The sequence below is a fragment of the Chiloscyllium punctatum genome, chromosome 8 (genome assembly GCF_047496795.1).
Source record: "Chiloscyllium punctatum isolate Juve2018m chromosome 8, sChiPun1.3, whole genome shotgun sequence".
Taxonomy (NCBI): domain Eukaryota; kingdom Metazoa; phylum Chordata; class Chondrichthyes; order Orectolobiformes; family Hemiscylliidae; genus Chiloscyllium; species Chiloscyllium punctatum.
The window spans coordinates 127,039,617-127,051,919 of record NC_092746.1 but is presented as its reverse complement, the minus strand read 5'-3'; the positions used below and the strand labels follow the sequence as shown (position 1 = coordinate 127,051,919).

The 12,303-nt window shown below is 43.3% G+C and overlaps 1 protein-coding gene across 2 annotated transcripts in view; it reads left to right on the top strand.

The window, feature by feature from the left end:
• The window catches only part of cpsf1 (cleavage and polyadenylation specific factor 1), a 170,811-nt gene that overhangs the window by 135,117 nt on the left and 23,391 nt on the right, over nucleotides 1-12,303 (top strand). For both annotated transcript variants that reach the window (XM_072576446.1, XM_072576445.1), the window contains 3 exons: nucleotides 1,835-1,987; nucleotides 6,699-6,875; nucleotides 7,483-7,549. In XM_072576446.1, coding sequence (XP_072432547.1) covers nucleotides 1,835-1,987; nucleotides 6,699-6,875; nucleotides 7,483-7,549 — 397 coding nt within the window. The remainder of the gene's footprint in view (nucleotides 1-1,834; nucleotides 1,988-6,698; nucleotides 6,876-7,482; nucleotides 7,550-12,303) is intronic.

Here is a 12,303-nt window from a genome sequence, read left to right as displayed (position 1 = left end):
TCCACTTATCTGGATGAGTGCAATTGTAGCAAAACTGAAGAAGGTCAAAGTACTTCTTAAAAGGTGAGAAATTGGAAAGCATGGATGCACAAAGGGATCCAGGTTTCGTTATGGCATTGAAAGTGAACATGCAGGTGCAGCAAGCTATGAGGAGGACTAATGGAATGTTAGCATTTATTGCGGGAGGGTTTGAGTACATGAGTAGAAAGATCTTGTTTCAATTGTTTGGAGGTGTGGTCTCCTTGTCTCGGGCAAGATATTATCATCATAGAGGTAGTGCAACAAAGGTTCACCAGGCTTGTTCCCGGGATACCCCAGTGAGAGAAATTGGGTGAACTAGGCTTGTATCCTCTAGGGTTTTGAAGAATAAAAGGCCGTTTCATAGAAACTTTAAAAAAGTTTTAATGGGGTAGACAGTGTAGATGCAAAAAGGATGATTCCTTTGGTCATGGGGGTTAGAAACCAGTGTCTCAGAAAAACAACGAGCTGGAGCAAACAGCCCTAAACTCTTCCATCTCTCCTCATGGGGCATCCCCACGTATCTAAATCTATCCCAGGGATCAGTCTGATGAATCTCTGCTGCATTCCCTCTATGGCAAATATGTTCTCCCTTTGGCAGGCGGACCAGAACTGTGCACAGCACTCCAGATATGATCTTATCAGTGTTCCACACAATTGAAGAGAGACTTCTTTGCTTCTGTACTCTCATTGTCTTTGTGGCAAAGTTATAATTTGCCTTCTGATTTGCTTGCTACACCTGCATACTTATTCAGTGACTAATGAACAGTGACTAAGGACCTTGGGTCCTTTTGGACATCAATCCTTCACAGTGTCTCACCATTTAAGAAAGTGTTGTGCCTTTTTTCTTCTGACCAAAGTGATTAACCTCATACTTTACCCACTTTATATTCCATCTGGCAGGTTCTTGTCCACCCATTCAGCCCATGTAAACCTCTTTGAAGCTTCTCTGCATTCTTCTTGTGACTCTCCCTTCCACCGAGTTTTGTCACCTGCAAACTTGTATATATTACAGTTGGCTGCCATATCCAAATCATTGATGTAGGTTGTGAACAACTCGGGCCTGAGTGCTGAATCCTGCGATATCCCACTGGTTCATACTCTACCCATCTGACAGTGACCCATTTATTCCTCCTATCTGCTTTTTACCGGTTAACCATTCCTCAATCCATGATAGTACAACTCCCAACTCCGGTTTTGATTTTGTTAGTCAATCTCTTGTGTGGAACTTTATCAAAAAACCTCCTGATAATCCAAATACACTGCGTTCACTGGTTTCCCCCCTTTTGACTCTGCTAGTAACATCCCCAAAAAATTACTAACAAGTTTGCCAGTTGTGATTTCCTCTTCATGTCTCCATGTTGACTCTGTAAAGTTAGATTGTAACTTTCCCATTATTTGGTCATGTCGACCTTTTTATAATAGATTCAAGTATCCTCCCTACTATTGAAATCAGGCTAACAGATCTGTAACTCAAGTTGCTTCACTAGTTTAAAATTTTAGAATTCCACAGTATTGAAAAGCAAAAGCTAAGAGTTCAGTGAGACATCCTGTAGAAAAGCACAGAAAATAAGAGTAGCAAGCAGGGCTTTGTATTTCAGTCTCATTTCAAACAGCAGTCTTTATTCACAGTCATTTGGTCGTACAGAACTTGAGTGGTGCTGAAGAAGGAAATGCTGTTGCCAGAAGCTCCTCGTGTTCTCATCACCACATGTGTTTGCCCTGATGAGTGCAGTACTGAAAAGCTTCAGCAAAATGCCCCTATCAACAGCAGGATTAAAATTATTCACTATTTTTGTTCATTCTTTCATTTCAGATCCTGATTCTTGATGTGATTGAGGTTGTGCCTGAGCCTGGCCAGCCTCTGACAAAGAACAAGTTCAAGGTGCTGTATGAGAAGGAGCAGAAAGGCCCTGTGACTGCCCTGTGTAACTGTAACGGTTACCTTGTCTCAGCCATTGGACAGAAGGTAACCACAACATGTCTGCCCCCTCAATGCAATGTCAGCATCTTCATTGTTTCAGTTGCTCCCAAAGAGGGGACAGGCACGTTTTCTATTATCAATCCTTTACTTACCTGTATATCCAGTAGGCTGATGCAGCAAATGTGGAAATTTTTATGCCAAGCACTATTTTTAAATCGTGCTGTGAAGAAGGCTTTATTGGTAGAGGAATTGAGTTCCGGAGTCCTGAGGTCATGTTGCAGTTGTATAAGACTCTGGTGCGGCCTCATCTGGATTATTGTGTGCAGTTTTGGTCGCCATACTACAGGAAGGATGTGGAGGCATTGGAACGAGTGCAGAGGAGGTTTACCAGGATGTTGCCTGGCATGGTAGGCAGATCGTATGAGGAAAGGCTGAGGCACTTGGGACTTTTCTCATTGGAGAAAAGAAGGTTTAGGGGAGATTTGATAGAGGTGTACAAGATGATTAGGGGTTTAGATAGGGTTGACAGTGAGAACCTTTTTCTGCATATGGAGTCAGCTGTTACTAGGGGACACAGCTTTAAATTAAGGGGTGGTAGGTATAGGACAGATGTTAGGGGTAGATTTTTTACTCAGCGGGTTGTGAGTTCATGGAATGCCCTGCCAGTAGCAGTGGTGGACTCTCCCTCTTTATGGTCATTTAAGCGGGCATTCGACAAGCATATGGAGGTTATTGGGCTAGTGTAGGTTAGGTAGGCTTCGGTCGGCGCAACATCGAGGGCTGAAGGGCCTGTACTGCGCTGTATTTTTCTATGTTCTAAGAGAGGAGACCAAATTTAATTCTTCCTTCGGCTGATTTTTTAATAATTCTCTCATTCTAGCTCAACTGAAAGCCAGTTCCTAGTTACTTTTGAAAAGGTGGTAATGAATTGCCCTGAAAGCTGCAGTCCATTTGGTGTAGGTAGGCCAACAAGCCTGTAAATAAGGGGGCTCCAAGATTTTGGCTTATCAGCACTGAAGGAAAGGTGATGTATTTCCGGGATGGTGAGTAGCTTGGAAGGGAAGATGCAGCTGGTGATCCTCACAATATATCTAGTGCCCTTATCCTTCCAGGTGGTAGTAGGTTTGAGAGGTGCTAAGGAGCTTTAGTGAATTCCTGCAGTGCACCTTGTGGATGGTAGACACTGCTGCTATTGAGTGTTGGTGGTGGAAGATCTAAATGTTTGTACATGTAATGTCAATCAAGTGGGCTGCGATATCCTGGATGGTGTCAAGTTTCTTGTGTGTTTGAGCTGCACTTATGCATGAGAGTGGGGAGTGTTCCTTCATATCCTGACTTGTGATGTGTAAAAGGTCGGCAGGCTTTGGGGAGTCAAGAGGGATACTCGCCGCAGTATTCCCAGCCTCTGACCTATTGTAGCCACTGTATTTTATGGCGAGGCCAGTTTCTGGTCAGTAGTAATCTACAGGATGTTCAGGAGATGGCTGTGATTTTTATGTGAGCTTTTTATTCCAGATCAATGTTGAATTCAATTTTCACGATCTGCCAAAATGGCATTTGAGCATTTTAGAACATTATAATCATAAAGTCACTCAGTTAGGAAACAGATCCTTCTATCCAACTTTTCCCTGTTGATCGGGTTTACCAATTAAACTCAGCCCTTATTCCTCTAAACTTTTCATATTCGTGTACCTGTCCAAATGTCTTTCAAATATTGTAGGTGCACCTGCATCTCCAATTTCCTCTGGCAGTTCATTCCATCCATGCATCTCCTTCTGTGTGAAAAGGTTGCCCATCAGATCCATTTGAAATCTTTCCCCCCAATCTTAAAACTATGTCCTCTAGTTTTGAATTCCCCTACCCTAAGGAGAAGACATGATTTTATAAACCTCTACAACTTCACCCCTCAAACTCCTGCATTTCTGGGAAACACATTCCAGCCCAACCTCTTTGTAACTCAAATGCTCTAGTCCCAGTAACATCCTTGTAAACCTTTTCTGCACCCTTGCCAATTTAATAATATCCTTCCTGTAGCAGGGTGACCTGAATTGTATGCAGTACTCCAAAAGTGGCCTCACGAATGTTCTGTCCAACCCACTATCGCTAGTTTCTATACATTCAGACAAAGAAGGACACCACTTTGACTGACTGGGACAACAGACACATCCCAGTACAAGTGAAACAAAGACACTCACAAGAATTCTTAAAGGCATGGCATTCTAACCAGAACTCCATCAATAAACACATTGGTTTAGACCCAATCTACCTTGCCTTGAAAAAAAGAACCGGAAATGACATCACCCACCTTAAGAAACCAAGGCCTATAAATAGAGGGGTGTGACATACCACCAGCGCTTCACTGGAGACTCTCATTGATGATGATACCTAGTATGGTGACAAAATGTCTGAAAACAAACCTTCCAGCTCAGCGAGCTAACTTGCATACTTAACAGTACATGTTCTTTGGCCCTCGATGTTGTGCTGACCTGTGGAACCAATCTGAAGCCTATCTATCCCACACTATTCCATTATCATCCATGTATTTATCCAATGACTATTTAAAATGCCCTTAAAAATTGGTGAGTCTACTAAAGTTGCATGCAGGGCATTCCACGTCCATACTACTGAGTAATGACCTACCTCTGACATCTGTCCTATATCTATCACCCCTCAATTTAAAACTATTTCCCCTTGTGTTAGTCATTAGCATTGGAGGGAAAAGGCTCTCACTGTCCGCCCTATCTAATGCTCTGATTATCTTTGTTTCCAATTAAGTCACCTCTCAACCTCCTCTCTAATGAAAGCAGCCACAAGTCCCTCAGCCTTTCCTTGTAAGACCTTCCGTCCATACCAATCAATATCCTAGTCAATCTCCTCTGAACCCTTTCTAAAGCTTCCACATCCAAAAAGGTAGTGACCAGAACTGTACTCAGTACTTCCAAGTGCGGTTGCACAAAAGTTTTGAGCAGCTGCTACATGACCTCATGGCTCCACAACTCAGTCCCTCTACCAATAAAAGCTAACTCACCCTATACTGCCTTAACAACCCTATCAACCTGGGTGGCAACTTTCAGGGATCTATTAACCCAGTACTCGTTTTGCTTGTTGTTCCTTCCAGAGTGAATCACCTCTCACTTTTCCACATTAAACTCCGTTTACCACCTGTCAGCCCAGCTCTGCAGCTTATCTATGTTCCTCTGTAGTTTGTAACATCCTTCCGCACTGTCCACAACTCCACCGATGTTAGTGTCGTCTGCAAATTTACTAACCCATCCTTCTATGTCCTCATCCAGGTTGATTATAAAAATGACAAACAGCAGTGGACCCAAAACAGATCCTTGCAGTACACTACTAGTAACTGAACTCCAGGATGAACATTTCTCATCAACCAGCACCCTCTATCTTTTTTCAGCTAGCCGATTTCCGCTAATTCATCCTCAATCCTGAAACTCCGTATTTTGTGCAATAGCCTACTGTGGGGAACCTTATCAAAACGCCTTACTGAAATCCATATACACCACATCAACTGCTTTACACTCATCCATCTGTTTGGTCACCTTCTCAAAGAACTCGGTAAGCTTTGTGAGGCATGACCTACCCTTCACAAATCCGTATTGACTATCCCTAAACAACTTATTCCTTTCTAGATGATGATAAACCCTATCTCTTATAACCATTTCCAGCACTTTACCCACAACTAAAGTAAGGCTCACAAGTCTGTAATTACCAGGGTTGTCTCTACTCCTCTTGAGCAAGGGAACAACATTCTGGCGCTATTCCTGTAGACAATGATGACATAAAGATCAAAGCCAAAGGCTCTGCAGTCTCCTCCCTGGCTTCCCAGAGAATCCTAGGATAAATCCCATCCGGCCCAGGGGACTTATTTATTTTCACACTTTCCTGAATTGCTAATAACTCTTCCTTGTGCACCTCAGTCCCGTCTAGTCTAGTAGCCTGTATCTCAGTATTCTCCTCAACAGCATTGCCTTTTTCCTGTGTGAATACTGGCAAAAAATATTCATTTAGCGCTTCCCTACTCCTCTGACTCCATGCACGACTTCCCACTACCGTCCTTGATTGGCCCTAATCTTACTCTAGTCATTCTTATTATTCCTGATATACCTACAGAAAGCTTTAGGGCTTTCCTTTATCCTATCTGCCAACAATGTCTCATGTCCCCTCCTGGGTCCTCTTTGTTCTCTCTTTAGGTCTTTCCTGCTAGCTTGTAACTCTCAAATGCTCTAACTGAGCCTTCACATCACATCCTAATATAAGCTATCTTCTTCCTCTTGACAAGAGATTCAACTTCTTTAGTAAACCACAGCTCCCTCACTTGACTACTTCCTCCCTGCCTGGCAATAGCTGTTCTTTGAATAAGCTCCACATTTCAATTGTGCCCATCCCCTGCAGTTTCCATCCCATCCTATACATCCTTAATCTTGCCTAATCGCATCATAATTGCCTTTGCCTTTCCTCCAGTTATAACATGCCATCCCAACTCCTATACTCAATGCCCTGACTGCTGGAGACACTAGTTTGGGATTCTGGATTGCTAGTCCAGTGTTTTCACCACTGTGACACTACCTTCCCCAAAGAAAAGGAGGAATTATGATTTTTAAAGGTCCTTTAAGGCCACGTGCACTCACCAGCTCCTGGTGCAGACCTTTGAAGATTTTAGAATTGGAAAGAACTGAGTATTTTTCCCTCTTGGTCTTCTATACAGTGATGTCCCATTGATAAAATGCCTCTTGTGCAGATTTTCCTGTGGAGTCTGAAAGATAATGACCTGACTGGAATGGCGTTCATTGACACTCAGCTCTACATTCACCAGATGATCAGTGTGAAGAATTTCATCATGGCTGCAGACATCATGAAAAGTGTCTCCATCCTCCGCTACCAGGAGGAGAGTAAGACTCTGTCCCTTGTTAGCAGGGTATGTATACAGCACAGTCCTGACCAGTAATGGGAACAGCTTAGTGTCGTCGGGATGTAAGTTAAGTGCTTGCTGCCTTGTCTAAGGGACCTTTGTTCATGTGTGGTGCTGGGAGATGGTTCAAACTTGGGGACATTTCATGAAAGCCCTGCCTATCTAGCTAGGGTTGTTGAAAGATCCTGAGGAGCACAGAATCTGATGGATATCTTGTCTCTTTTTAAAAAGAAAGCAAAATATTGTCGATTCTAGAGACATGAGACAAAACCAGAAAGTGCTAGAGAAACTCAGCACATCTGGTTTACATCTGTGGAGGCAAAAACCATGTTATCATTTGAGTACAACGCTGAAGAACAGTCATTGGACGTGATATTAACTTTTTCTTTCTCAACTGATGCCTCCAGACCCAAACTTCTCCAGCATCAGGTTTTAGATAGTTAATTGGATGGCAGAGAGAGCCTGATGATTGTGTAATTTTGTGATGGTCAAAGGTTGACATACTCCACTGAAAAGGAAAATACTTTGAACAGTCTCCATATGGATTGATGTTGTATGCAAGTGTTGTTTTTTCAGAGCTCACCTGTAATTGTTAATGTCACTTGTCCCCCAGGATCCCAAGCTTCTGGAAGTGTATAGCATAGAATTTATGGTGGACAGCTCTCAGTTGGGATTCCTTGGTAAGTTACTCTCCAGACTTGTTATAGCAGATCATTGACCATTGTTTTTATTCACTCGTGGGGTGTGGGTGTTGCTGACTGGGCCAGCATTTACTGCCTGTCTTTAGTTGCCCTTGGGTAGATGGTAGTGAGCTGCCTTCCTGAATTGCTGCAGTCCATATGCTGTAGGTAGACCCACAATGCCATTAGGGAGAAAATTCCAGGATTTTGACTCAATGACACTGAAGGAGCGGTGATATATTTCCAAGTCATGGAGATGTACAGCATGGAAACAGACCCTTCGGTCCAACCTGTCCATGCCGACTAGATATCTTAACCTAATCTCGACCCATTTGCTAGCATTTTCCCCATATCCCTCTAAACCCTTCTTGTTCATCCACCCATTCAGATTCCTTTTGAATGTTGTAATTGTACCAACCTCCGTCACTTCCTCTGGCAGCTTATTCCATATATGTGCCACCCTCTGTGTGAAAAAGTTGCCCCTTAGGTCCCTTTTAAATCTTTCTCCTCTCACCTTAAACCTATGCCTTCTAGTTTTGGGCTCCCCCCAACCCAGGCAAAAGACTTATTCACTCTATCCATACGCCTCATGGTTTTATAAACCTCTGCAGAGTCACTCGTCAGTCGCTGATGCTCCAAAAAAAATAGCCCCAGCCGATTCATCCTCTCCCTATAACTCCAAACCTTACAACCTGGCAATGTCCTTTTAAGTCTTTTCTGATGCTTTCAAGTTTCACAACATCCTTCCTATAACAGGGAGACCAGAATTGCACGCTGTATTCCAAAGTGTCTTAACCAATGTCCTGTACAGATGCAACATGACCTCCCAACTCCTATACTCAGTGCGCTGACCAATAAAGGCAAGCATACCAAATGCCATCTTCACTATCCTGTCTACCTGTGACTCAATTTTCAAGGAACTATGAATCTGCACTCTAAGATCTTTGTTCAACAACACTCCGCAGGACCTTACCATTGCTGTATAAGGCTTGCCCTGATTTGCCTTTCCAAAATGCAACACCTTTTCCAAAAAAACTCAAATCAGGTTAGTGAGACATGATTTCCCAAGCACAAAGCCATGTTGACTGACTTCTAATCAGGTAAAAACGATGACTGCAGATGCTGGAAACCAGATTCTGGATTAGTGGTGCTGGAAGAGCACAGCAGTTCAGGCACATCCGAGGAGCTTCGAAATCGACGTTTCGGGCAAAAGCCTTCCTGATGAAGGGCTTTTGCCCGAAACGTCGATTTTACTGCTCCTCCTGAACTGCTGTGCTCTTCCAGCACCACTAATCCAGAACCTGACTTCTAATCAGTCCTTGCCTTTCCAAATACGTGTAAATCTTGTCCCTCAGAATCTCCTGCAACTTGCCCACCACTGATGTCAGGCACGCCAGTCTATAGATCCCTGGCTTTTCCTCACCACCTTTCTTAAATAGTGGCATCACGTTAGCCACCCTCCAGTCTGGCACTCACCTGTGAGTCTCGGTGATACAAATATCTCAGCGAGGAACCCAGCAATTACCTCCCTAGCTTCCCACAAAGTTCTAGGGTACACCTAATCAGATCCTAGGGATTTATCCACCTTTATGCACTTCTTCCTCTGTAACATGGACATTTTTCAAGGTGTCACTATTTATTTTCCCATGTTCTATATCTTCCACATCCCCATCCACAGTAAACGCTGATGCAAAATACTTTTTTAGTATCTCCCCAATCTCCTGCAGTTCTGCACATAGGCTGCCTTGCTGATCTTTAAGGGGCACTATTCTCTCCCTAGTTACTCTTTTGTCCTTTAATGTATACATAGGATCCCTTTGGATTCTCCTTAACCCTATTTGCCAAAACCATCTCATGCCCCCATTTTTACCCTCCTGATATCCCTCTATGTTACCGTTATATTCTTCTTGGTACTCACCCGATCCCAGCTGTTTATACCTGACACGTTTCCTTCTTTTTCTTGTCATTCAACATTCCCTATACCTACCAGCCTTCCCCTTCCACCCCAACAGTAACATACTATCTATGAATTCTCGGTACCTCATTTTTGAAGCCCCCCCCCCATTTTCCAGAAGATCCTTTATCTGCAAACATCTGCATCCAATCAACTTTTGAAAGTTCTTGCCGAATACTGTCAACATTGGCCTTTCTCCAGTTTAGAATTTAACTTTTAGATCAGGTCCATCTTTTTCTGTCACTACGTTAACATTAATAGAATTCTGGATCATTGGCCCTAAAGTGCTTCCCCACTGACACCTCAGTCACGTCTCTTGCTGCCTTTTCCAAGCTAGGTCAATTTTTTTTGCTCCTTCTGTAGTAGGTACATCCACATAATTATTCAGAAAATTTTCTTGTACAGGTTGTCCTGTTATAATGCACATTTTATCAGCACCAATTCACTGTAATAGGATTGAATTGGGGGCGCTGTTTCTACAGTGCCGATGTTTAAAACGTGTGTTGGTTGTACCATGATTGTAGTGCCATCTCCATCTAAGTGTTGTTTCTAAAGGGTAATTTTTTTATAACATGGGTTTGCAGAAGAACACAACCATTGTTTTATAGAAGAACTGACTGTACATGCTTAATGCATTTCTTTCCATCCAAGCCCTTAACACAATGGCAGTGCCAGTCCATGTTTGGAAAATTAAAATCCTATACCAATATCACCCTATTATTCTGGTAACTGAGATCTCCTTACAAATTTACTTCTCAATTTCCAACTGACTATTAGGAGATCTATAGTACAATCCCAATAAGGTGATCATCCATTCCTTGTTTCTCAATTCTTCCCAAATAATTTCCCTGAAAATATAGCTGAAACGTTATCTGTAATGAAAATCGCCATTCCCTCTCCTTTCTTGCTCCCTTTCTATCCTTACTATTGCATCTATACCCTGGAACATTTAAGCCACCATCCTTGTGCCACATCTCGGCAATTGCCACGATATCCCAGTCCCATGTTCCTAACCATGCCCTGAGTTCATCTGCCTTACCTGCTAGGCTTCTTGGATTGAAATAAATGCAGTTTAATTTATCAGTTCTACCTTGTTCTCTGCTTTGTTTGTGCCTGCCTTGACTGTTTAACTTGTTCCTTTTCCCAAATGCACTAGTCTCAGACTGATCTCTTCTTTTCTCACTATCTCCCTGGGTCCTTCCAAGCCACCACCACTAGTTTAAAACCACTTGAGCATCTCTAGCAAATCTCCCTGCTGGTACCTTAGTCCCCTTCCAATTCAGATGTGATACGTCCCTCTTGTACAAGTCACTTCTGCCCCAGAAGACAGTCCAATGATCCAAAAATGTGAATCTTCCTCCCCTGCACCAGCTCCTCAGCCACACATTCATCTGCTCTATCCTCTTATTCCTAATCTCACTCACCGTGGTACCAGGAGTGTTCCATACATTACTATTCTCAAAGGCCTACTTTTTAATCCTTTTCTCTTCTACATAATTAGTTCCAATATGTACAATGACCTCCTGCTGGTCCCTCTCCCCTTTGAGAATATTCTGCATCCTGTCTGAGATATCCTCGGCACCAGGGAGGCAACACACCATTCTAATATCTCTGTTGGTCCAAGAAGCATCTGTGCATCTGACGAGAAGAGTCCCCTATCACAATTGATCACTTGGAACCTGGTCTAGCCCTGTTTACATTTGAGCAAGTCTTGATACCAGAAACCTGGCTGTCAGTGCTACATTCCCCAGATTTTCCAAAACAGCATACTTGTTTGAGATGGGGACTCCTGCACTACCCTGCCTGCCTCTTGTTACCTTTTACAGAGGTAACCCATCTACCTGACTGTGTATCTGTTTTTTCTACTTTACAGAAACTGTCATCCCTCACACCCACCATCTGCTGTGAATTGCTCATTGCCTCTAACTGCTGCTCCAACTGATCCATGCAATCCGATAGGATTTGCAACAAAATACATTTACTGAAGACATAATCATCAGAACATTGAAATTCTTCCTAATCTCCCACATCTAACAGGAAGAGCACATTACTCTACTGAAGGCACCGTAACAATTTACAGGTCCAGAAAATGGCACAGTCTTACTGTTCTAAAGGCAGACAATTTTTAATAAAACATATAATCAAAAAACCCATTCTACTCGCTATTGTAGATTTTAGAAAAACACTTTTAAAAAAGGTACCACTTAGCTGTCCCTGCACTGAGCGCTCCCCCACGCAAGTTTCTCCAAGGTCAGTTGTAAATTTCATTGTTTGCTTATTTTTCTTAGAACAATTCCAAACAGAGGCAGTCAGCTATGAAGGTTTGCTGCCTGGTCAGACAACTGTGCAGGTTCACTGATCCTTTTCTCACCTCTCACGTGGTACCTGCTGTCTCCCTCTTTCCCCCCTCTTCTCCCCCCCCCCCCCCCCCCCCCACCTCTTCCTCCTCCCCATCCCCCCCCCCCACCTCTTCCCCCCCCACCTCTTTTCCCACCCCCCACCTCTTTTCCCCCCCCTCTTTCCCCACGCCCCCCTCTCCCCACACCCCTCCTTTTTTGAAGTGCCCTTGTTTTGACGAAGTTCCAAAACAATGCGTCATCTTATAAAACAATAATAACTGCTCCAAGAATTTGAGGAAGTCAGCTCCAACACTGAAAATACCTCAAAGTAAAAAGGAGCAGCTCTGACAGTCACATTATCTCCCGTCCTCCATCTTGGATTGCCCAGAATTCACAAGTCAGGATGATGTGCGGCTTGGAGGGGAACCTGTAGATTGAGATGTTTCCATGTATCTGCTGCC